The sequence below is a fragment of the Microtus oregoni genome, unplaced genomic scaffold (genome assembly GCF_018167655.1).
Source record: "Microtus oregoni isolate MIOR12 unplaced genomic scaffold, Mior012 000045F_ref0000178, whole genome shotgun sequence".
NCBI lineage: Eukaryota > Metazoa > Chordata > Mammalia > Rodentia > Cricetidae > Microtus > Microtus oregoni.
Window position 1 is genome coordinate 4,004,001 of NW_024543219.1, and position 25,468 is coordinate 4,029,468.

The 25,468-nt window shown below is 47.2% G+C and overlaps 1 protein-coding gene across 2 annotated transcripts; it reads left to right on the plus strand.

Annotated features, from left to right (window-relative positions):
- The first annotated feature begins 9,266 nt into the window (after positions 1-9,266).
- On the plus strand, positions 9,267-14,915 carry Gjb2 (gap junction protein beta 2). 2 transcript variants are annotated; one of them, XM_041633795.1, is made up of 2 exons: positions 9,267-9,615; positions 12,761-14,915. In XM_041633795.1, the coding sequence occupies exon 2, from the start codon at positions 12,783-12,785 to the stop codon at positions 13,461-13,463; it is 681 nt and encodes a 226-aa protein (XP_041489729.1). In that variant the 5' UTR covers positions 9,267-9,615; positions 12,761-12,782; the 3' UTR covers positions 13,464-14,915. The 2 variants fall into 2 exon arrangements, with proteins under 2 accessions (XP_041489729.1, XP_041489727.1); XM_041633793.1 differs by having other exon boundaries at positions 9,267-9,508.
- The last annotated feature ends 10,553 nt before the right edge of the window (positions 14,916-25,468 follow it).

The window sequence follows — 25,468 nt, forward strand, 5'->3', positions numbered from 1 at the left end:
TGCTCCGTGTCTTAAACCGGAAGTTAGTCCTGCCCCCGCTGTTGTGAGGACAGAGGCAGGGAGAGAGCGCAGGTGCCTCCTTCTCACCAGGATATCCGGCCCTGCCACCCCCCCCCCCCCCCCCCCCCGCGCCCCTGTTACACCAAGGTATCTTTTTCTCAAGCGCCCACCACGATGCTGCTCCAGGTATCATTTACCCTACGTGGGTGATGTGTACAACCTCAACTCCTGAAGAGCAGATACAGGTGGCCAAGCTGCCGATGGTCATCAAGTTGACAAGGGGAAGGACTAAAGACTGATGAGAGATGGAATGTGGGAAAGGGTGTAGGCAGCATGCCTTGGTTTTCCTGAGGAAGACCTTCCAAGGTGCTGTTTACATTTGTTAAATACCACATCCCAGTGTCCTGGCCTGGTGAAGAAGGCAGACAAACGCTGAAAGCTACCTGCCAGGTGACTCAGAGAAAGCCCAGGGACACTTTCTTCCCCAGTCTGAGTGCTTGTCACTAACTCCCGATCCGTTATCAAAAGTCCATTCTTCTTTTCTATACTGTCAACACATACCCCTTTTGATTCTGTGACCTCAATTTAAACACTTTTATTAAAGTGCACCCCCAAACTTTTTATCCCCGTTTTTACTTTTATCCATTTGAAATATTAATCTCAGCTATTCTGTAGAGTGAAGCAAAGGATTCCAATATCAAGGCCAGTCTGTGCAACACAGGGAGGTCTTGGCTCAAAACAAAATAAAATAAAAATAAAATACTTTAAATTTCTCTTATAATTATTTCTTTTATTCATGTGTTGTTTCTTACCCAAATATTTGGTAACTTCTAGGCACATAATTATCTAATTTGGTTCTAAACAAATCTATATACCTTCCCTTCCTTATAATTTATTGAGATTTGTTTATGATTCAGAACTTTGGAGGAGGACAGATGGAATTTGTGGGAGACAGTTATACATAGATAGGCTTATAAGAGTGGCACTCACAATGTTCCACAAATATAAGTGAGGTCGTGTTAGTTGATCGGGTTTAGATATTCTATGTTCCTAATAAATTTTTGTGAATGTTTCCTATGAATTCCGTTAGTCTGTGAACTCAGATTTGTCATTTTCTCCTTTGGTATTTTCAGTTTTGCTGCTAGTGTTTTACAGCTCTGCTATGCAGTGAATCCCCTCGGGATGGGGGTCTTCATGATGAAATGGCCCTTTGCCATCTGCAGTACCTTTTCAATTCTGCCCATCTTACTTTGGGCTGTGTTTTACTAATACAGCACTCCAGCTTCCCTTTGATTTGGATTGCTATTATCCTCGTTTTCCACCCTTTTAATTTCCATGCATCTGTGGATCTACTTCTATTGACTATGTTTCCTCTTGATTATGGGTTTCATTTTCTGGCTTCTTTAAACACCTTTAAGTCTTTCACTAAATGATGGATATTGAATATAAAACATCTCCAGGGTGTTTTGCTTTTCGGTTCCAGGGAACACAAGTTCTTTTCTTTCTGCCAGGTACTAGAACGAGAACCTGAGCAGTCATATTTCAAGACAAAGGTCGAGTTGAGGCTGAGTCAAAGTGATAATGTGAAGGCATCACTGAAGCCTGAAGCGAACAAGGACCCTGGGGCTCCTAGCCAAGCTCACTATTCCATCCTACACACACCCCGTGGAGTGATTTATCGCTTTCCCCTCTTCAGTGCTTGAACGAGAAAGCGGTCGAGACAGACTAAACATTGCTTGATACTTCCCTCGCAGTCAGCTCTAACACGGTTCCGGCATTCAAGCACCTTCAAGTTGTCTAATTCTGTTTCCCAGTCAGATACCAACTGCCACTTTTCCTGTGAACTGGGAGATGTCACCATTGCATTTGCGTCGGGTTTCTGTCGCTGTGACAAAACACCTGAGAGAAATAGTTTACAGGGATGAAGTGCCTCTGGACTCATGGTTTCAAAAGAGTTGTTTTGGGGAGCTTTGTAAGGTTTTATCAGCATATATAAATTATACGTAACACTGTGACTAAGTATGATTTCGTATATTGTATATTTTGATAACATTTACACACCCCTTACCTTCTTCTTGTTCCTGTCTCACACCCATGGATCCTCCTCTTCTCAGCTAGTCTTCCTTCCACTTTCAGGTTTTTGGTGTTTTTGCTTTGGAGAGGGGTTGTTGTTGTAATTGTTGTTGTTGTTGTTCTTGTTGTAATTGTTGCTGTTTGCATGTGTGAAGAAATGAACTTCATCAGAGTTACTTACAGGAATATTTATAAGGGCTGATCACAGGAACATAGGAAATTTACAGTAGCTGCTCCCCTAAAGAAAATGTCTCTCCCTCTCCATCAGTCATTAACTGCCAGGGATCCTGAGGGAGGGGAGAGGAGTTTGGGAGATCTTATCAAGGTGACTGCATTGCAAACAGAGCATCATGGCGGTGAGCACCAAACGAGGTCACTTCTTGGGGGCCATGAAGCAGAGAGAGATGGGCAGAGAAAGCCGGATCGTCAATTCAGTGAGACTGGCTAGCCAATGAGCTCTGAGGATTCACCTTCTCCCCTCACCCATGCCCTGGAATTACAGCTGTCCACCACCACCACCAGTGGGTGCTAGGGGTCCCAGCTCAGGTCCTCATTCTCTAGTGGCCATTCTGCTAACCCTGCCCAGCTCTTGGATTCTGAACTTTGTTTCTACTTCTATTGAAAGGAATCCAAAGTACTTTTTTGGCTAGACTGGTAACACATGCTTATTATCCCAGGATTTGGGAGGCAGAAGCTGGGGTGCAAACACTATAAGTTCAGGGTTAGCCTGGTCTACACGGTGAGTTCCAGGCAGTCAGGGATACCATAACAAGGACTCATCTTGGGAAAAAAAGCAAGAAATCAAACAAGAAAGAAGAAACCTTCTCCATGGACTTCTGCAATGGGGTAAGCGTGATGCATCTGCACACATGGGAACACCCAGCTGTGCTCAAATGATTGGCTCACTAACCTGCAGCAGTTTACACCCAGATATTCCTGCATGTGTGTGTGTTCGTGTTCCTGTGTGTCACTTATACAATCTAAATTTAGCCATGCTGCATCTGCAACATTGTTGCCTTCGATAAATCATAAGCACAAAAACTTCTTTCAAAAGCCTAGCAGAGGCCAGTCATGATGGTGCATGCCTTTAATCCCAGCCCTTGGGAGGCAAAAGCAAGAGAATTCCTGTGACTTCTAGGCCACCCTGGTCTACACAGAAAGTTCCTGAACATCCAGGGCTACATAGAGAGACCCTGTCTGCAAACACAAAATCAAAATCAAAAGTCAAGCAGCCCAGTAGCCTGGGCTACTATCATGGAATGGTCCCACCTAAGAGTAATGCCAAGACTCTGCTCACTGCTCAGCACCATCTTCATGTATGTCAGCAACATGGTACACAGGAGCCCCGCATCACCACCACCAGCAGCCTAATTCTCCAAATCTCACCAACACACCCCTTTCACATTCAGGAGACGACACAAAGGGTCAACACTGCTCTCTATTCCCAGAGCTCAATTATCCAATGCAAACTTAGACGTTGAACATCTCCAAGAAGGGGTTGGGAAGACAGTCCAGGGGGTAAAGCACTTTCTGTGCGAGCATAAGGACCTGACTTTGAGTCCCCAGAACTTATGAAAGCCCAGTGTTCCCACAGCAAGAAGGAAGCAGACAGGAGAATTGCTGGAGGCTGCTGAGCAGCTAGCCTGCCTCAGCAAGGTAGAAGGCAAGGACTGAACCCGCTGGCTGCTCCTCTGCCCACACAGCTGTGCCACACGTATGCCCCCCCACACACAAACTCTCACATGAATGTACATGTATACACTTGCCCACACCATACATATGCACATATTTCCATGTAGTTCTTTACATACATAAATCCACTAAACTGTCTGGCGGGTGACAACGCTATTTATCAAAAGCACTACTTAAACTCCTTTTAAGACAAACTTTTATTTAGTAAAAGACCTAAAGTCTGGGCATGGTGACACACACCTTTAATCTCAGCATGAGAAAGCAGAGGCAGGTGGGTCTCTGCTAGTTCTAGACCAGCCTGGTCTACATAGCAAGCACCAAGTCAACCCTGTCACAAATAAATAAATAAATAATGTGGGGGTGGGAAGAGAAAGACCTACCCATATGTTGCTGTCTCTCAGCACAGAATAGGGAGTCCTGGGGAAAGAGGTCTAGTGGTGGACCAGATATCCTTTCCGGACCTGAAGAAAGTCCTTAAGCTGTCCGCCCACAGCACATCTTGCCATCTAGGGGCCTGTTGGGATTGCCAGCTGTGAACTTAAGGCACAGTCGAGGTGGGAGGTGACATCTGGAGCCTCCAGGTCTCTCCTCTATGTTCTAAGTCTGTCTCCTTTGCAGTTACTGTGATATATCTTGTGTCCCTGGAAATGGAACAGAACAGTGGCTTTCCACATTTGCTTGTGGCAAATACTGACAGCAAAAAAAAAAAAAATCACTTTACACTGGATCTGGGAGTCTGTCTGCGCAAATATCTCACAAAGCTTATTACTTACCCTTGTTAAGAGCAAGGTGTTCGGATAGTCTCTTTTTATTTTCTCATGTCTGCGTAGGGAAGAAGAGGGGGAGGGATAGGGAAGAGGAGGGGGTAGAAAGAAAGAAATTTATTTCCCCGTCCACTCATAAGATCGGGACCAACACTAGAGAAAAATAAATGTAAAATGTTCTCCGAGTTCAGGGTTTCCGAGTGAGTCTTTTTAGTGCCATCTACTGAGCATTCTGGGTATTACAAGCATTTGTGGTCGATTCTTTACTCTGGCCCTGAGATTTATTTTCCCCTTTTCTTTTAAAAAACATTTCTCCCAAAGCGGAAAGGCCTCTCAGTTTAAGAGGAAGTTTAAATAAATGGCTACCACACACAAAAGCTCTATTTTGAATCCTCAAACCAAATACTTCATATCCAGTCCTCAAAAGGGGGAGTTTTCAGGTTGCAGAACACACCAGCACTGTGGCCTTGGGAAACAAAACCTTAAATTTAGAACACTGAATCGCTATTGTCTATCCAAACAATCAAGAATCAATAATCCATTATCAACCCTGACTATAATTTTGTTCTACAATAACACATGAGCCCCCCTCCTGCCCCCACCCTAGCTTGTTCCAAAAACAATTCAAAATACTGTGGAACACAATACTGTTGTCAATACAAAATAGAATACAGAAATCTCATTGGCTCCTCTGTGGGTGATGCGGAATTTCCACGCGGACTAGCCACTGTAACACGGAGAATTTAAATTTCGGCGGAAAGGAATGTTTCCTACTTGCCAGCAAAGGTAGTTATGGTTGCTTCATTTCAGAGTAACATGTGTGTGCTTTTGACCCAAACCTGTTTGGAAGGACCTTTGCTATTCTTCCACGGTCTGCTTAATCAACCACAGAGGAGACCCAGCAGTGTGTTTGCAAGTGAGTCTGGGCTCAGCCAGCCATGCCGCTGGGCCTCTTCCACCACACTCTTGCAGCTGAGACGCAGGTATTTCAATTTCACCGGAACATCTGTGCCAACGTTAAGACAATAAGGAAGGCTTCCGGAAAAAAAAAAAAAGACAATAAGGAAAACAAAACCGCCTACAGCAGACTGCCGCTGCTCAAAATTGGAGATTTAAATGTCTTCATTTGGAAGAGGTTAAACGGTTGAAAGACTGCAAAGCTTCCTATCTTTACACTGACTGTAACAACTGGCTTCTTCCTCCTAAAGCACTTCGTGTTCATCCATTTTAGAAAGCACAGGAATAGCCTGACTCGGAGATGAATAAAGAAACAAGGCTTGAAGATGTAGTCCTGTAAGGCCAGCCCTGAAGGCGCAGAGACAGGAGTGTTAAGTCATGTCATCCTTGGCTGATAGTGAGTCCAGGCCCAGCCTGGGCTGGAGAAGTTGACTCAAAACAAACAAAATAACAACAACAGAAATCGCAGTGAAAGCATGTCCCATATAATAATCACCCACATAGACTGGCAGGGTCCAGAAGAGCCACCCTTGCCGTGACGGTACATTATCAAATGTAAGTCGTCATTAACTGTCCAGGGAAGCCAGAGGCCCTTCAGTTTCCAAATGCTCTTCTGGGAAGAGCTGGATATGATTTACTAAGCATGCTCATAGGATTAATGTTTCAATAACAAACTCAGGAAAGGAGCATGCAGCCCAAAGGGCTGATGTCTCTCCCAGAGATGACTGATGGGCCCAGTTTGCCTGAAAACTTGTCAAGTGGTGGTTCGGGGACTCCAGACACTCACAAGCCTTTTCTTGTTCTGAAGCATTCTCTGCCATCCCCTTCGTTTGTTTTGTAAGTCAGAAATGTGAGACATGTGTGTGTGTGCATGTGTGCGTGCGAGCGTGTGTGTGTGTGTGTGTGTGTGTGTGTGTGTGTGTGTGTGTATGTAGAGCATTCTTCCCAGGATTCAAGACACTGCCCCGGGAGGGAGCTGACAAGCAGTCATTCATCAAAACGGTAAAATGTACAATGTATCTTGCACTGAATCCTTGCATAGTAGCGAGTTCTTTGGGGTTTGTTTACAGAAAGCAAGTATCGAATTAAAATACCAAGTAGCCTAAACACTAGCCTTGCCACATTTCAACATCATCAACAAAGTCCAGCTGAGTGACAGCAAGCTAGGGTTCGTGTTCTCAGTGCTAACCAGACAGAAGAGCAACACTGGCCTGTCCTGACACGTGGCCGTGACAAGGTGCAGTGCTCAGAGCTCCCCACTGGATAACCATGCATAGCTGCTTCATAGGCCTCTCCTCACCCCTCACCCCTACCCCTTCACCCCTCACCCCTTTGGCCTTGCTGGTCCCTTCATTCAAGACCAACCTAGAAGATATCATGGGATTCTGCTTAAAGCCAAGTCAAAAACTGCCCTCTGTCTGATTAGTTTCTGCACATGAATGAGATGAAGGGGAACTTGCTGGCCGCTGGTTAATAAACTCCCGTCCCCCGTTCCCCCCCCCCCCCATGTCATGGGGCTGAGCTTCTCACAGGCCCATGCACTAACAGGAAAACATGGAAGCCAGGGTGAGAAGAGTAGGGATTATTTCCGATGCTCACTTTTTCAAAGCAATGCTCGCCATGGGGGGGGGGGGGGAGTACACAGTTCATTTGTATGATACATTAATTGGATGCACATGTAGCTTCATTCAGAGATAATCTCAGCCAAACTTGTCCCAGCTCTTTTCTAGCCTCCCCTCTCTTCCCGCCTCCTCTCCTCTTCCCTACTCTCCCTCCTCTAGGGTATGCGCATACACAAATAAATTTAGCATTCCCTGCCCTAGAGGAGCCTCTGGTCCAGTTGGGAAGAAAACATAACACAAAGAAACAAGAGAAACTGGATAAAACAAAATAAAACCAAGAGCTGAGTTCTCCGTGGGGACTTTAGAGATGAACTATAAATCCTAATAGTCCCAGCGACTGTGACAATCAGCCAAAACAGAGCCATTGTGCAAATCTGCAGAAGCAAGCTAAGGAACTAGAAGTTGACCCTGCAATCATAATGTAGACACCAAACCCGCAGGAGAAACTGCTCAGTGGGGAACGTGAGTCAATTCTCATCTCCAGCTTATCTTTTTACCAGCTTCCTGCAGTGATGCTAGACTCTCCTCTCATTCTCACTGAACGAGAGCTCCTCTGGACTGAAAAGTGCTACCCACGAGAAGGTACAGACACCTTCCACCTGCCAGCTGCCACCACCTCATCACCTCTTGGCTTCCTGTCTAGATGTGCTCAGGCCAAGGGAGTTGTCCCACCCCAGCTGGCTTGGCCAGTCATCTTCACAAGCCAATTCAGCACCTCTCTCAGAAGAGCAGTCTGAGGATGTGGGGTTCCTGGGGTTTTGTCTCTTCAGTACACTCTCCCTGTTAGGTTAAGGCTTATAGTTGGGGTAGGAGGAGGAGCCTCAGGTAAACCCCTCATCTGCCCCCAAGACCCACGGCACTGAGCCAGCTTTGCAAACAAGAGTGTGCTCCTTCAGCTACGGTTGCTATTTCTTAGAGCACATGGGCCTCGTCAGAATGAATCACTACCACTTCCCATGTACAATTGATCTGAGGAAATTCTGTGAGGACGTGAGGTTCGCACCCCAAACCTGGCTGCTCTAGGACTCAGGTCACAGGGAACTGATCAGGTTGAAGTTGGCCTAGGTGTCCCCAAGCACAACCTGCCCTTATCTGAAGCTTTGTGAATGTCCACTTTGTTTCCTTTGCCTCTCGGAACTATCCAGAGAGTCAAGCAACGTGAACACAGACCTCACAATCGGCATCCAGGTTGGCGGGGAGAGAACTGAGGTGTAGACCCAGGCTGCTCAGATTCTTCCCAGCAGCCTGGACTCCTAGAGGGTCGGGCTTGCCTGCCTCTCTTTCCTTCCTGCAGATTCTGGCCCACCCTTCCTTGCAATGATCTCAGGTGTGGAAAAGAAAACACAGCACCCTCCAGAGGCTGGGACACGTCCACTTCCAGGCCAGGCTGAGACTTCTAGGCCAGTCTTGGAGACTCACCTCTATACCCCCCTGGCCTAGCCACTGGCACACCGTACAAAGCGATCAAATTATATCGGGAATTCAGGGAAATAGAAGCCAGAATTTGGCCAGCCCTGTTGGCGCCCCCTGTCAGTTTGCCTTAAACACAAATTCCAGATGCTGGCTTTGCTGCGGGTCCCCTATGGGAGATGAGCCACTGAAAGCTGCGGGCCTACACAGAGTTTCACATCCTCGGAATGCCCCTTTTTTCTAATATATATTTATATTTAATATATTTAATAAAATTATATTTAATATAGATAATAGATTTATATTTAATATAAATAAATATAACATATATTTAGTATATATTTATAGTACAGTGAAGTGTCGAACACAATAGCACGCTCCCACTGTGAGAGTAGTAATAACGACATCATCAACTCTCTTTCAACACCACCCAGTCCCCCAAAAACGAGTAGCCGGGGCTTGCAGCTTTGCGACTTAGGTCCTGGGTGGCGACGCGGGGTCTGCAGGCTCCGTTCAGGACGCGGCACTGGGAAAGTCTGGAACGCTGAGATCGGGGGAGGGGTGCTGGGGCTGAGGCTCGAGGAGAACCTGTGGCTCCCGGGCCGGGACCGCTCTGGGTGCCCGGAGAGCCCCGCCCGCAGCGCTGGGGGCGGCAGGCTGCTCGGAGCCGCCTCCTCCGCAACTTTCTCAATCGCTCCGGGGTGAGAGAGGCGGAGTGAGGCGTGCAGTTAAAAGGAGCGGCGGCCGACAGGTGTCCAGGATCGCAGCGCTCTGCGCGCCTGGCTCTCCCAACTTGCAGCCAGCCGGCGGCGCTCCCGCCTACAGAGCGCAGCCTCCTCCGGGACCAGCGGCGACCAGCTCCGGTTCAGCCCGCGACCCACTCCGGACCAACCCAGGACCGGCCCGAGACCCACGCAGGACCTGCTCCTCCCAGGCAACAGCGCTTCACCGCCTCTCGCCACCCAGAGCCGCGCGCTCCTCGGGACACAGGTGCGACAGCTTATCCGCGCCCCGGAGTCCCAGCGGTGCGGCCCGCTCTTGATCGCGACGCCCCGCGGCGTCCGGAGCTCGAGTCTCGGCCAGTAGGGACGCGTGAGGTGCGAGGCGGGGTGCGGGTCGCTGGGTCCTGGGAAACCGAGGCCCGAACGCCTTGCGCCGTCCCCGCGGGTCATCACCACCGGCGGATGGGGACCCTAGTCGCGATCGCGTTTCTGCGGCTGGAGCGGCTGGCCAGGCTCGGGATTGGACCCGGCTGCTCCCTCCGCGCTCGCTGCAGCGCACAGGGCAGGAAGCGTCAGCACTGCCTGAGCCGGGTGGTCCCGCACCACGCGGGGCGGGGAGGGACGCGGGGGCCAGGCCGTTCCATGCGCGACTGCGACGTGTTGCCTGTGGTCCTTTGCTAGAATTTCCCACGAGGCCTCCTGGCCGCATTGTCTGCCGCCATTGAAAGTTTTTAACTAACCGAAAGCTTAGCAGGAAAACTCGGTTTCATTTGTTTAAGCTGGAGGCCTCCGGGGGAAGACACTGACCTTTACCACCTAAATCACTGGGGTGACACGGGCGACCGCCCAAAATGAGCGTCCCGTAGCCGCTCCCGTGGGCTAGGGGACCCCAGCCTGCACTTGACGGGTGACTTTGATTGCTTCTCGTTTTTCTTAAATGCTTTTGAAGGGCTTGCGTTCAGGTGGGGCTCTGCAGCTGAAGGGAAGCGTCCCGACACAGACTCGCAGATGTGTGCTGCTGAGAAACGTGTCCATTGGGACTCTTGCATCAGCCCCACGGTGCTGCCTCACTGGAAGGGAGCATAAGCCTAAATGGGGCCAGTTGTCCGGGTCTCTGGGACGGTCCTGAGAAGCCCGGCACAGCCCTGGCTCCATTTACCCTGGAGTCCTTTGGAAACTATGGGCTAAATTAGTTAGATTGTGAGACGGGCGGAGGCTGAGGTGGGGACAGCATCTGGAGGTGTTCTGCCAGCTCCCCAAAGTACCCTTCAAAGCAAATAAGGGTCTTTCATATAAACATAATACAGATTATAAATAAGGAGAAGCTCAGCTTTTCCTTTTTAGGAGTTAGTTAAGGATTGACGGTCCCCCACACTCTGACAGTGCTCCAGAAAATCTGCAGGTGACCCAGGCCAAATGGGGACCTGCCTGTGACCTCCCTAGTCAGAGGCCAGGAGATCACCTCCTACACCACAGTTAAATATTGACAATTTCAGCCTGCTGTCTAGTACTGCAAGCCCCTGTGAGATCAAATTTTAACCTCTCCCTTGTCTTGGAAGGGCCATTAAAACAAGCTGCTTCAACCAAATGTGGCCAGGGTCCACACCTATGACCCAGCAACTTGTTTTTCTCGCGGTGTTTTCTCCTGGTCTTGCTTGTTCAGTCCTGTCAACCTTTTCGCCTGATTTTTTTTTTTAAATTTGGTTTTGCTTTGTTTTTTTCTCTTTTGGTGGTTTTTTGTTGTTGTTGTTTTTGCTTTTTGTTTGTTCGTCTTTTGAGGCAGGATCTTCCTCTGAAACCCAAGTTTTCCATAAGTTAGCACAATCCTCCTGCCTCAGCCTCCAGAGTTCTGGGATTATAGATGAGTACCATAGCAAACTCAAACTTAGCAAATACTTTAAAGTACTTTTTATAAACAAGTGAAGATTTTATTCTGAAGTTCATTTTTCTCCACTGATAATAACTGGGCTAGTCTGTGGGTGCTATAGGCAGGCAAAGGTCCCACTCACCCTTGAGCTCTGTATTTGGGTCGGGTGTGTGGATGTTTATTTCAATCAGTGTCCTCATCTCGACTCAGCGAGTAGACATGAAGAACAGAAGGTCTAGTTCCAATCTGATTGTTTTGTTAAACTTAGAACACTGTTGCTTGTTAGGGACAGACTACATGGAGCAGTGAGACTGTTCAAAGAGTGACCAGCTTCCCTAAGGGACTCGGAACAGTCTGGGTATAAATGGGTCAGGGCTCAACCTGCTCAGCCACTGTTTCTTCCTGTGGTGTTTCCACTTTCCCAATTGGCTAGGACTCGATGTCTCACCAGTGTGTGTCAGCTCCTCTGACCAATGCACAGTTGAGTGGGTCCCATGAAGACCTTGGTGTTCTGCAGCAGCAAGTGGGACTTTCACCCTGAGCCGACTTAGGGGAGACAGGATGCAACCTGCCTACAGCAGGAGGGCAGGGAAGCTTTTAAGTAAGAGCAAGAGGGTTCATTACAGTTTGGAAGGGGTGGAAAGCAAGTGACTCATCAGGACAGTAGGAGGGTGGGATCATGTCAGAAGAGGGGTTGATTGTGACAGGCAGGGTGGAGTCATGAATCAGGGAGGACAGCTCCTTCCCTGGGATGAAACAGAGCTCATTCCTTCATCCTGGACACAGTTAATACACCCCGTGTCACCCACGGCAGCTTTGCTTCTGAGCTGATGGTGAGTTCCACTGAACTAAATTTCCTGCCATTTTTCATAATTATTTATTTTAGAATCACGTCCAAGTTAAAACCAGAGTCCACAGTAGCGAAGCTCACTTACCACATGTATCAAAACAGATACGAACATTAGCCAAACAGTTCCAACCTGACAGCGGAGTCACCAACCTGCTTGTAAAAACCTAAGAGCAAAGACTTTTATTTTCACCCTAATCCTCTTACACAGAAGAGGAGAGCAAGGTTTGTAGTGGGAGGTTAAGTTGAGGAATCTCAACTGTAAGTGTAACCATTAGGAATGACATATCACCTTACCTCCCAAACCCGTGCATATTCAAATATTTTAAAGAACTGGCTTCAGCACTGGGTCATGTGGAATTTCACAAATCCTGTCGTCTGAACTGGGAGCTGTGCCCCTTGAGGTGAAGTTGGTCCAAGCTCTTATCTATCACTGCAAAGCTCGGGGCTGCCAACACAGCCCACTGAGTGACCTGTACAGAGATGGGAACCTGTGAGGTGACCTTAGCCACAACACAGTTTTGCCTTTAGACTAACAAGTACTTAGCTTTGGTACACCCCTGTACCCACATCGTGGTTACGTGCTAAAGACTGGATGAATCCCTCGGTTGAACAAGTGTGTTTTAGAGAACTGTACTAGAGAATACACAGAACCATGTTGGAGATGGTCTAGAAACTACACCCTTAACCCTATGGCAAAGTAAGTTGTATTGTCACCAGCCTAGAGGAGACTGTACCCAGAACAGAACTAGGACCTGGCCAGACCAGTAAGTGATTCCTGTCTTTTGTTCATTTGTCGTTTGTAGTGCTACCTACCCAGAGGACAAGATGGATTGGGGCACACTACAGAGTATCCTCGGGGGTGTCAACAAACACTCTACCAGCATCGGGAAAATCTGGCTGACCGTCCTGTTCATTTTCCGCATCATGATCCTCGTGGTGGCTGCCAAAGAAGTGTGGGGGGATGAGCAAGCCGATTTTATCTGCAACACGCTCCAGCCTGGCTGCAAGAATGTGTGCTACGACCACTACTTCCCCATCTCCCACATCCGACTCTGGGCCCTGCAGCTGATCTTCGTGTCCACGCCAGCCCTCCTGGTAGCCATGCATGTGGCGTACAGGAGGCACGAAAAGAAACGCAAGTTCATGAAGGGAGAGATAAAGAATGAGTTTAAGGACATCGAAGAGATCAAAACTCAGAAGGTCCGTATCGAAGGGTCCCTATGGTGGACCTACACCACCAGCATCTTCTTCCGGGTCATCTTCGAGGCTGTCTTCATGTACGTCTTTTACATCATGTACAATGGCTTCTTCATGCAGCGTCTGGTGAAGTGCAACGCCTGGCCTTGTCCCAACACAGTGGACTGCTTCATTTCCAGGCCCACGGAAAAGACCGTCTTCACGGTCTTCATGATTGCAGTGTCTGGGATTTGCATCCTGCTAAACATCACAGAATTGTGCTATTTGTTCATTAGATATTGTTCCGGAAAGTCAAAAAGACAAGTTTAACGTATTCCCTGGCTGCTAGAGCAAAGATTGAGCAAAAGGATGAGGCAACCTGTGCTTAGCTGTCAGCTCAGCCACCAGCATTTCCCAAGACAAACTTAAATGCTACCATCTGAAGTCCCCATAGGCCTCACATGAAACTCCAGAGGCCTCCATGGGGCTCCCTTCCCCCAAAGCACCAAACAAAGGCCCAATTCTATGCCTGTATTAGTCGGTTCTAAAGTTAGTTCCACTGAGACCCCGTGCTGGTAGCGACTATTCTGGTAGGACACATTCACAGTTTAAACAAAGGATCTCACACTGTCTGTCTTCCTCAGAGGACAGGAGAGACGAGCCCAGTCCCAAGGAAGGTGCCCAGAAAGTTCACTGTGCCTCGCTTAAGGCTCCCTTCCCCAAGTTGCCCCCAGTTAATGGTAAAGAATCTCCACTCTGTCATTTGCTTTGATAGTTTAAGTCTGCAAAAGTGGACAAAGTTATTTAATGCTTCAAGCACTGTGTACTTTTTTTTTTTAAACAAAAACCTTAAAATAAGATAGGTTCTTTTGTTCTCAAAGTGATCTGGAAACCATTATACATTCCTCCTATTTCAAAGGTTCAGTTTGTGATATGAACGTGTAACCAGATCTCACAAGGTCTTTAAAACGTTGGTCTTTTGGTTATGGGAAATCCGCGGTGTGGCTGAGAGGCCATCTACGGTATTCCTCTTCAGTGTGCTGAGTACAGGGTAGCAGCCTCACAACCTGTCTCACATGAGACAAACTGAAAGCTTTTGTGCTGGCTGCTGACCAGAAGAGGCCTCGCTTAAAAAGCCCAAGTGTCATTTTGCATAAGAGACAGATAGGATATGCCAACCACTGCCACCCGCTCTGAGCCTAACCCAGCCCCTCCCTCCCTCCTGGCATTTGCCCGCTCTAGCTGTGGGATGTGGCCGCCAGCATCAGGAGACACTGACTTCATGAGTTCGCTTGGGAATTTCACTGCCATGGTATAATTTAATGGTGCAGAAACAAAATGGGGTGGAGGCAAGGGGATAACTATTTTCAAAGAACCAATGGAACTTCTAGACTCTAAATTCTGTTGATTGAACTGAATTTTTCTACTTTGGAAGTCTGTTTGCTACCCTCTTCGGCATTGGCTTTCTTAACTGGAGACAGAAGTATGGCTATCTGGAAAGACTAAGAACTAGAGTTTAGGTCACTATGTTACTCTTCTAGGGCAAGTTGAACCTTAGTATTGCCATTATGCTTAATGTGTTTCCCACAAGATGGCACTCAACAGCTCCAACAGGGGGCATTCTTACTGCCAAGGATGGCATTGGGAAGACATTTTGTAACAATAAATAAGAGTTTGTGGTTTCATGCTTGTCACTAAAGTAATTTTGTAAACTCTTAAATGTCATTTATTAAAAAATGATTATTTTGTATACTTTAAAATTAAATAAGGTTTTTAACAGAATGCCAAATTTTAACTTAATCAATAGTAAGTCTTTCTTTGGGGGGGAGTTGCTGTGTTTTATCTTTGTTTTATCTTTATCACTGTGTCTCCCTGGCTGGCCTAGAACACAAAGATCCACCTGCCCTGACTCCCAAGTGCTGAGATTAAAGGTGCACACCTCCATGCCCAGCTATAGTAATTTGTGTATACAGACATTTCATAGTTTATATTTTGCAGTATCCCCTGAGTTACCTACCCACTGTCCTGGGGTCCTTCTGCCTAGTTACAGAAAACTCCCTGTAGCTTGAAATGTTGGAAAAGATGGAGAGGCAGAGCACTGCTGCTCAAATCCTTTGCACCTCTAAGAGGCTCAGTGAGCCCCATCCTAAGGACTGGGAGGGGTGGGAGTTAGAACAGAGCCTGCAAAATGCTAAGCCCCAGGAACAGGATCAGTCCAGAAGAATCCAGTTTAAGAGGTCCTTGGACTCAGTGTGTACTTGTCGCTAAAGCACCTGTCTCCCATGTATGAGTCCCCAGATTGGAGCACCAGCATGGCAAGAATAAACAAATAACACTCTTCATGTCTAAAAATTAAAATAACATCCACGGTGAAGTCTGCAACATGAGAACCGTCCTCTGTGGAACTTTCCCAAGATGTCCTTTGTGTCTAAAAGAAGGTGGCCCAAAAGACAGCTTTATGTCTCCTTGGTGTCTATTCCCATAGGACATACCTTGTCAGGCAAGCCTGTCCCAGATAAGTGACTGCTTACAAGCAGTTCTCCCTGGACAGCACCAACACTTCCGTCCTTTAAGATACAAGCTTCCTATTGGAGGTTGTCAAAGGCATTTTAAACATCAATAATTTTTTATGGGGACCATACACTCTTCACATAGCTTGAAAAGCATAAAACTCACCCCACTTCCAATCAAGTAATAGAACAGACGTGAAGAGGCTCCCACATGCCAGCGCGCCCTGTCCATACCCTGTTAAAAGAGCCCACAGCTTTTTAAATGGCTAGTTCCACTCCCACACGTTATGAAGATTATCACTCTGAAGGGATTAAAAGACGGGGCCTGAATAATTACAAACCACCAGCAACCACTTCATAGGACAGACAGAGGTCTGGCCACAAGCTTGGAAATTAAAGCTCGACTTTTGAGACACGATTATCCTGAAATACCAGTGGGCTGTACGTCTGTGAGGAGCAGCACTCCACGTGGGTGTGCCCTAAAGGTCAGAGGCGGTGCCCCCAACCTGTGTGGCATTCATCAACAAAGGAAACATGGTGCCATCTACCGAGGGACGGGCCCCTGCTATAAGTGGGACAGTGGGGTTCTGTTGGTTTCCTGGGCCTAAGCTGCCTCAGGTGGCGGGGTTTCTAAGAAGATGACTCACCAGAGAGCAGCTTGCCCATGCTGAGAAGATCACAGCCTGTAGAAAGGAGCTCCCTGCTTCCCCTGGCCTCAGTTTCCTCACCTTAGAGTGGGCTTCTCAAATCCTTCCCAAGCCTGGGGAAATCAATGGGGTGATCTACATAGACGCTGTCCTCCCCCTAGGACAGGAGTCCCACTCAATAGACCCCGAGGGAGATGGTGAATGATGTCTTAGGAATGTCTCCAGCAAAGCTCCATTAACTGGGTGCTTGGGAAAGTGCATGTTGACACTGAAAGAAGCATGGCATGGTGGCCTCAGAGACCAGCCACACCAGGAGGGGGAGGCGGGCTGGGTGCACACACCATAGCAAAGACAAGTGACAGCTGTGTCGCTCCTCCGTAACTCAAGAAAACCAATGGCTGGAGAGTAAGCAGCTTAGTGCCAAAATGCCTCACACGACCTACCACACGTGAGCAGTAGGTTCCATTTCCAGTCTTGGATAAAGTAAATAGGAACGGTGGGCGGAGGTGCAGGCCTGTAATCTCAACACCTAGGAGGCGAAGCTGGGAGAATCTGAAGTTCAAGGTCATCCTCAGTGATGCTCTTCGTTCAAAGACAGCCTGCACTTCATGAGACTCTGACTCAAAATAGCAAATAATAAATAAATAAATGGCTAAATAAATACAAATAAGTGACTAGAACGGAGAATCAGTACTGACTGCAACAAAGACTGTGACAAGTTTGTCCGATCAGGGTCTCTGTACTACCTAACAAGCAAAGGCCAAGTCTTGCCCCCTTTCATCTTCACGGCAACATAAAAAGCCATGGGCCATACATTACCTTTATTCCCGTGGAGGGGCATGGGGGGATGTCAAGAAAGCGTAGCTCAGGCAACTGTCGAGATCAAAGGCTAATAAGTGTAATCCAAGCTCATGGAGGTTATGTGGACTGGCCTTCTGGAATTCCTCTAGTATATTTCCCTCCCACACCTAACCCTAACTCCACAGCCGCCCCCCCACCCACATCTTTTGCAATCTTGCTGGAGTCCATGGTGTAACCACAACTTTACGAGATTTCAAAGTCCATTCCTCCCATCCTCATGGGGTTTTTTCATCAACTGATATTTACTGAGCACCAACCAAGTACCAGACACTATTAGTCCCTGGGACTGAAGCTGATTTTTTTAAAAAGTTGAGCCTTTATACTGAAGGAGGCTGGATATCAACAAATGCCAAGATTCTCTCTGCTGTGGGCCAGCGCCACAGCAAAAAGAGAGAGCAGGGAGTGTCAGGCATCAGGGAATGGTACCCATACCTGTTAGTGTGGATTTGTCACTTGATGTGGGATACCATTTTGTATATGTTGCTTTTATTGGTTACTGAATAAAGCTGTTTTGGCCTATGGCAGGGCAGAACATAGGCAGGCTGAAAGAGATATATAGAGTAGGCGGAGTCTAAGAGACACTATGTAGCTGCCAAAGGAGAAGGACACACCAGAACCTTACTGGTAGGCTACAGCTTCATACACAGAATAATAGAAATGGGTTAATTTAAGATGTAAGAGTTAGTTAATAAGAAGCCTGAGCTAATAGACCAAACAGTATTTGTAATTAATATAGTTTTATGTGATTATTCAGGTCTGGGCAGTCAGGAAACAAATGAGCAGTCTCTGTTTACAAGTGGTGCCATGTGGGGTAACTACATCCTCATAAAACCTGAGAGAGCTTGGGAAGGAGTTCTAGACACAAAAGAACAGAGTTAAGCACGGTTTCTTGGTAGCAGCATTTTCTCGGGTGGACTCTGTTCGCTAGAGGCAAGCAGAGCCGCAATTCCTTTAAGAGAAGACTTTCTGACTCAGCATTAGCAGCAAAAACTGTGTGGTTTCTTTAAGAGCCACCTTCCTGGTTCATGCTGGTGCAGTTACAGAGCATTTAAATGGGGTTTGTAAGCAGAATGCTACTAGTTACTTAATGGCAACATAGACCGGTGTGTCCCTGAAACTGGGGCGGTGAGCATGGCTCACAGAGCTGGCGGTGAGCATACCTCCACCATGTTGGACTGGGCAGGGTCAGAAGGCAAAGCAGCCTTCGTCCCACACGTGCAGCTTCGCATTTTAAGAAGTGCTCCCGGTCAGAAAATGATTACAGATGCGCGATAAAGACAGATTCAGACAAAAATAAACCTCTGAACAGGTCACGGTGTGTTTAAAAAATGTATGTAGGCTTGGGAGAGAGAGGGAAAAAGAGTATAGATAATTAGAAAAAGAAGTACAGGCAGGGGCTGGAGAGATGGCTTAGAGGTTAAGAGCACTGATTGCTCTTCCAGAGGTGCTGAGTTCAATCCCCAGCAACCACATGGTGGCTCACAACCATCTATAATGAGATCTGGTGCCCTCTTCTGGCATACAAACATACATGGAAGGAATGTTGTATACATAATAAATAAATAAATCTTTAAAAAAAAAAGAAGTACAGGCAGTTATAGATTAAAGGAGTAAAGATACTAAAATAAATAGTAAACAGAGGAAGCAAATGAGCAGCCTTTGCTTACAGTCACTCTTGGAAGTGACCTAGCAGAAACAATAACAAGGAACCATCTGCCTCAGGGCAGGGAGACAAAAAGGCTGGGAGTGAATTCTAGGAATCAGGGGGATGAAAGAAGACGGTGGGGCCAAAAATAGAGCTGACCTGTCCACATGAGAACAAGCCAGCCACCAGGAGGATATCTGACCCTGAGTGTCTTCCATGCTGCACCTGTATCGGCTCCTTGCCATGCCTGCTCTGTATCCAGCCTTGCTCTGCCCTCCCTTGGAGCAGATCTATTTTCCCCTCGAGCACTCTGCAGAGAGCTGAGGATAGATCCAAGTTCAGCCCAGACTTGATTCCTTGGGTTGATCATTCTCATTCAACATCAGGCAATTGCTGTATCGGGCCCTAGTAAGTACTAGCGGGTTTAAGCTTCTCCAAGAATGAACAAAACACAACTCTGATCCGCAGGCTATGATTAGGACCAGGAGTTCTCTCTCCCCAAGCCACAGGGGGGTGGCACTCAGGATGGTACCACTCTAGACATGATGCTGTTGTCTAATTCCAGTCCAACCTTTTAACAGCACTATCACCTCTGCTCATTGTTCAGTGAGAAGGTAACTGTCACTTGTGTAAATGTTAATATATAGACATATTTTTATTTCAAATTAAATAAACCGGGGGTGTATAAAGGCAGAAGTGGAATCCAGCCTCATTTCACCTCTTGCCCAGAATTCTCACTTATCCATAGCTCAGCATATAAGTGTTTCCCATACAGTCGTGCCTACAACTCCAACAACAGTGGTTCAGTTTGAATGTCTTCATGATGGTGCCACAGTGCATCTAATAGAAACTAAAGTCCACATTGAAATGTGGCCCCTTGCCTGGGCTACAGCACTGTTGGGTCTGATCCCCCTTCTTGCCTGGACAATAGCAGTAACTGGAGCTTCTAATTAGCCTTGAGATCATGAGGAAACCCCAGCACTCCACAGTATGCTGTGAAACTGTGCTAAAACACTCAGTAAAGTGGGTGTTTTATTGATCACATTTTGTTTTGTTTTGTTTTTCAATAGAGGGTTTCTCTGTGTAGCCCTGGCAGCCCTGGAACTTGCCCAGGCTGGCCTTGAACTCAGAGATCCACCTGTCTCTGCTTCCTGAGAGCTGGTGTTGAAGGTGTGTGCACCGCCACTCCTCCTGAGAGCTGGTGTTGAAGGTGTGTGCACCGCCACTCCTCCTGAGAGCTGGTGTTGAAGGTGTGTGCACTGCCACTGCCCGGCGAATAATCACATTTTCACTTCAGAATTTCTTCCCCTCCCAATGAGGTTGTAGGCTATAATTCCATATTAGTGAAAGACCACCTGTCCTTGTACACTCGTGTATACAAAACAAGGATTTGCAAGGTTTATGTTCTCATTTCTACCTTTTTATTACATTGATTGATTGATTTTTGCCTGTGTATGGGAGAGTAGATAAGTGCTATGACTTGTGTGTGGAGGTCAGAGGACAACCTGGTAAAGTCAGTTCTCCACCATGCAGGTTCCAGGGATTGAACCCAGATCTTCAGGCTTGGAGGCAAGTGCTTTACCGAATGAGCCATCTCTCCTGCCCTTTGTTTATATACATTTCTAAGCTCAGTTTTTCTGTGATACTTCCTGCTTAGTGATATGTCTTGGGACTCTTCTCAGGTCAATATATTTAAATATTTGTTCTGTGCATAATAACCATCTCCTTGCTAAAGGACAGTTATATTTTTCCCCCAGTTTTCACAAAAACCATCCTCCCCTTTCCTAACAAAGCAGATTTCCCATTTGGAGAGTGTGTCTAACCTGTTCATTTCACCTGTTCTCGCAGGCTTTGGCTTCTGTCTTCTGTTTATTAGCAGTTCCTTCAGATTGTAGCGTATCTGTCAGTTTAAGGAGCGTGATTTCTCGCGGTCACTTAAGACAATAAAAAGTGTCGAACGTGGACTGCCACCAAAGACTCCCTCCTGGTGCCATGTGGGTCACTCACCTGCAAGGTTTGAGTGTGGACTTTGTGGCACCCGGCTTGCAGGCTTCTGTGTTGGTGATACAAGGAGACTGTGGCAGCGTTTTTCAAGCATTTTGTCTGTCATACCGTGAGCCATTTAAAAAGGGCCGTTTATTAAGACCTTCCTGTGATCTCAAGCACGGAGAGCGGAAGGGAGTCACCACGTAGGGAGATGCAGGAGAAGTGGCTGCTGTACCGTGCGCATCAGAGGGCTATGACCGGTGTGCCAAAGCTTACCAGATCTCAGGAGCTAACCAGCTTCATGGTTTGGGCTGAATTCTGTGGGCCCTCGGGAACGGCTTCGTAAAAGCTGACTCGTGAAAGACCACTGACTCTAAGGGAAGACCTGAGACTCGTGGTTAGTTTTGTCTTGTTTGTTTCTGTGAGAAGCTCAACTCCTTTCACTAGTTATTATCATTTATAACTGCCTGAAGAGTTTCTGCAAAGCTCTTATCCAGAGTTGAACCTGCAGTCAGGTGGAAAGCCGCGCGCTCTCTCTCTGCTGCCATCTGCAGCCCATTAGGGGTAATTGCATAGTGTCGCCTCCCTGCAGTTCCCTTGAGCAGGATAGTCCTCAGCCTGAACATTGCCCCCTCCACAGGAATCTGTGTTCCCACTGCTCTGGGGTTTGCATTTTCAGTTCATAGATATCTACATGCTGTTGTTGTGTTAGATAGACGATAAAAGGAAACAGGGAGTTTATACACAGTATTTCCTCACAAACGGGACAAACGGAGACAGTCCTACCCACTTCGTGTGGCCTCGTGGCTGTTCTTAGAGTCTGAAGTCGACTCTTCCTCTGGCTTCGATCCTAAAAGCCCCACTATGGATCATAACTGTAATGAAGCCGGCCTACTTCTTTCTCACATCTCCTTACACTAATGTCAATAGCTAACATCAAAGCGGTACCTCTCTAAAGAGCCAGCATTCTTTGGTTTTCTGTCTGTTTGTCTGGGGTAGGAAGTAGAGCTCAGGGCCTCACACAGGCCTTGCAAGTGGCCTACCCCAGCCTCCTTTATCGTCTCAAGAGCAGAAGTCACCACTCAAAAAATTCCAGGCCTTTTACAAATGTGACATTTACTTCTCAAGACCTTAAAAAATGAGCCTGAGAAAATTCTAAATCATAATTGCTCAAGAAAACATTCTTTCTTACCTATCAAACCTTTTCCAAAAAAAAAAGTAATCTCAGTTGAATAGATTTGTGAACCCCATTTCAGAGAGTCCCTGCTAGCACCCACCCAGGTGTCCATTACCAAAACACACTCTATCCGCAGAACAGAGCCGCCTTAAAAAGGAAGAAGAGTCCGGCTCGTGTGACCTGGACGAACCTTGAGGACGTCAGGCTAAATTTAAGGAGGCCAGATGCAAAAGGACAACCATCCTGGCGTTGGTCACACAGCAGTAACGTAAACCTCACATTTAACAACAGTAGAGATGACAGTTTCTTTAACTGTTCTTTCCACGATGCTTTCATGAGGAGAGAAAGATCTCTTTCCTTCGTGCAAGCGTCAGGAGACAGTGCACAGCTCACTGAGATGTAATCTGACACATCAGAGCACCGTTGACATCTCTGCCTTCCTTTATTAGCGCCTTGCTACACCAAACCCTAAAGCCCATATAAATGAACCATGAGCACTAAACAATTAAAACAAGTCAGAGCAGGAAGCTAAGGCTTACCCAGCCTCGTGAAAAACAACCACCTTCCAGTCTGGTCAAGTTCTCTAAGGGAGAAATACCAGAAAATCATCCTGCCTCTCGTTCATGAGACAGCCAGAAGGGACCTTTGCACATCTCAAAGCTACCAAGAGAGTTCTTGGAAGACTACAACGAGTAGAACATTGTGAGCAAATGTTATTCTCAAATACTATTGATTAAAATGGGGTCTTGCCCCCATGGCAGCCTTCCAAAGTCCCAGTTCTCCAGGTTCCTAGTTTGTTAAGCCCACAACAACTAATTTCCCAAATCTGGCATGGATTCATGTTTATGTTTATGTCCGTGACCTGATTTAGGAATTTCCATTTCTATCCAATCCAGAAACAGAAGTTTTAATTAACATCTTCTATATCCACAAGTATGTAAGAGATTGCAACGACCAAACATAGCCAATTACCCAAGTTTAATTCCTTTGCCCCAACTCCTGCAAGTTGTCCCCTGACCTCCGCACACAGGCTGGAACACACGTGTGTGTATATATACACACAAATAAATAAATATAATAAAAGAAAAATTTGAAATCTATGCCTGAGCTTCCAAAAATACACTCCCAATTCTCCTGTAAGTGGCAACCTGTACCTTCCCCTCCCCCCTCCTTTACCTTCCCCTCCCCTCCTTTACCTTCCCCTCCCCTCCTTTACTTTCCCCTCCCCCCTCCTTTACCTTCCCCTCCCCTCCTTTACTTTCCCCTCCCCCTCCTTTACTTTCCCCTCCTCTCCTTCACTTTTCCCTCCCTCCTCCTTTACCTTCCCCTCTCCCCTCCTTTACCTTCCCCTCCCCTCCTTCACTTTTCCCTCCTTCCTCCTTTACCTTCCCCTCCCCCCTCCTTTACCTTCCCCAACCTCTCCTCCTTTATCTTTCCTTTCCTTTCCTCCTCTTCCCTTTCCAGTATTTTTCTTGCCTTTCTTCTTCTTGTCTTTTCTGGGAACAAACATTCTACCACTGAGTTTCCCACAGCGTTGTTTTTTATTTTTTGCTTTGAGAAGCAGTCTCACTAGTTGCTTGGGCTGGCCTTAAACTCACTCCACAGCTCAGGTAGGCTTTGAACAATCTGTTGTCCTGCCTCAGCTTCCTGAGCAGCTAGAATATTGGCCTTTGCCATCAGGCCCCACTAACAACTAAGTTTGTATGGGAAGCAGGATGCTCTTATTGCTAGCACTTGCTTGCTTGCTTTTCCTCTTGGCTCATTCTGCATTCTGGGGCAGGGAGAGGAGGAAATGGGGTCTGGGTGCAGTCAGGGCAGTGGTACTCAACCTGTGGATCAGGACCCCTTTGGGGGTCACATATCAGATATAATGATTCATTATGATTCATAACAGGCACAAAGTTACAGTTATGAAGTAGCAATGAAATAATTTTATGGTTGGGGTCCCCACATCGTGAGGAACTGTGTTAAAGGGCTGCAGCATTAGGAAGGTTGAGAACCATTGAGTCAGGGTGAGAGGGGGGCAGGGCATATCTTTGCTATGTTATGGGAGAGTGAGGATGAATTCTAAGAAAGAAAGAAAGAAAGAAAGAAAGAAAGAAAGAAAGAGAAAGGTATGATAAATGTTCACAATTAATTCTATGAGTTACTTGTGTTTGTCTAAAATGTTATAAAATGACATTACTCCATTTATCTGTGCAACTGAGTAGAAAAGCCCACACAGTTTATGAGACAGCTTAACTGAGTCTCAGGATGACTTAACAGAAAAAATGTGAAACCAGCTAGGCTCTGAAGGAGTTAGGAAGCCTTCTAAACTCCTGGAGCCTTGTAGGATTAAGGAGGCCATGCAGACAGAGTGAGGAGGCCACATCATGTATCACGGTGGGAGGCAGTGGACCCCAACAGTGCAGAGCCCTGAGCAGAAGGTTGCTGGGCATGGGGGAGCCCGTCCATTGTCACAGCCCTCCTGACTGGACAGCAGGAGGATCAAGAGTTCAAGGTTATCCTTGACTGAATAGTAAGTTTGAAGCCAGCTCGGGTTACACAGCAGAGGGCCGAGGATTACAGAGACGAGAAATGCTCATGCCTGAGCAGTGGGAAACAGAAACGAAGTGACCAGCGCACCCATGTTGAGACTGAGCTGAAGCACGTTGAAAATGAGTCACGTGCAAAGTGGTGAAATAAGGCAGGGCATTAGAAAGACTCGGCAGGAATTTGTGACATATGATCAGGGCTAAGGGATAGGGGCAGGGCTCAGTGGCAGAGGCTCTGCTCAGCGTGCAAGACGCCCTGTGTTCCACCCCAGCACTGCAGAACACAAAAACCTCAGGGCTAGAAATATGCATGAGGGCAGGCGTCCTACCGGCTTCTGTCTGGGGTCATAAGTAGACACAACCTTTGAAAGCAAACAGGAGAGCAGGCAGGAGAGGTGGTGGCAAGGTCTGAGTTCAGAGTAAGAGTGCCAGGGACCAGGAAAGAGAAGACAGAAAACTGAACTCTGAACCTTCTCTACAGTCAGAAAAGGCGGTAGGATCCCACAGCGCTACATTGTAACAGTACCAAATGTTTTAATTGTTGGGTAATGCAAGGGACAATGGCAGGGAATAGGGACCATCCGTGAAGAGACCCTTAGGGAGCCTGGCTACAGTGAGTGACAGCCTCCCTGAAGAGAAGCTTCTAGAACTGCTAGCCCAGCCACAATGTTGGGACAGGTGCACCCTATAACTGTCAATCATTAGTTAGACCACAGTGAGACAGTTCACAGGCAAAGTCCGGCAAAAGGCAGGTGCTGAGGGCAGTCTGCTTAGGAATGGTGCCGGAGGAGCTTGTGGACTGAGCTCAGGCAGCAGGAATGAAGTCGAAGGTGAGGCTGAGGGCCACTCTGTCGAGCTAGAACTAGAGGACACTGGTTAGGCAGATGGACATCTGTAGTACATAGTGCTGCAAAGCAGAATCACAAGGAGATACAGCTCGTAGCTCTTTGGGCGGCTTACCGAAAGGACAGGATA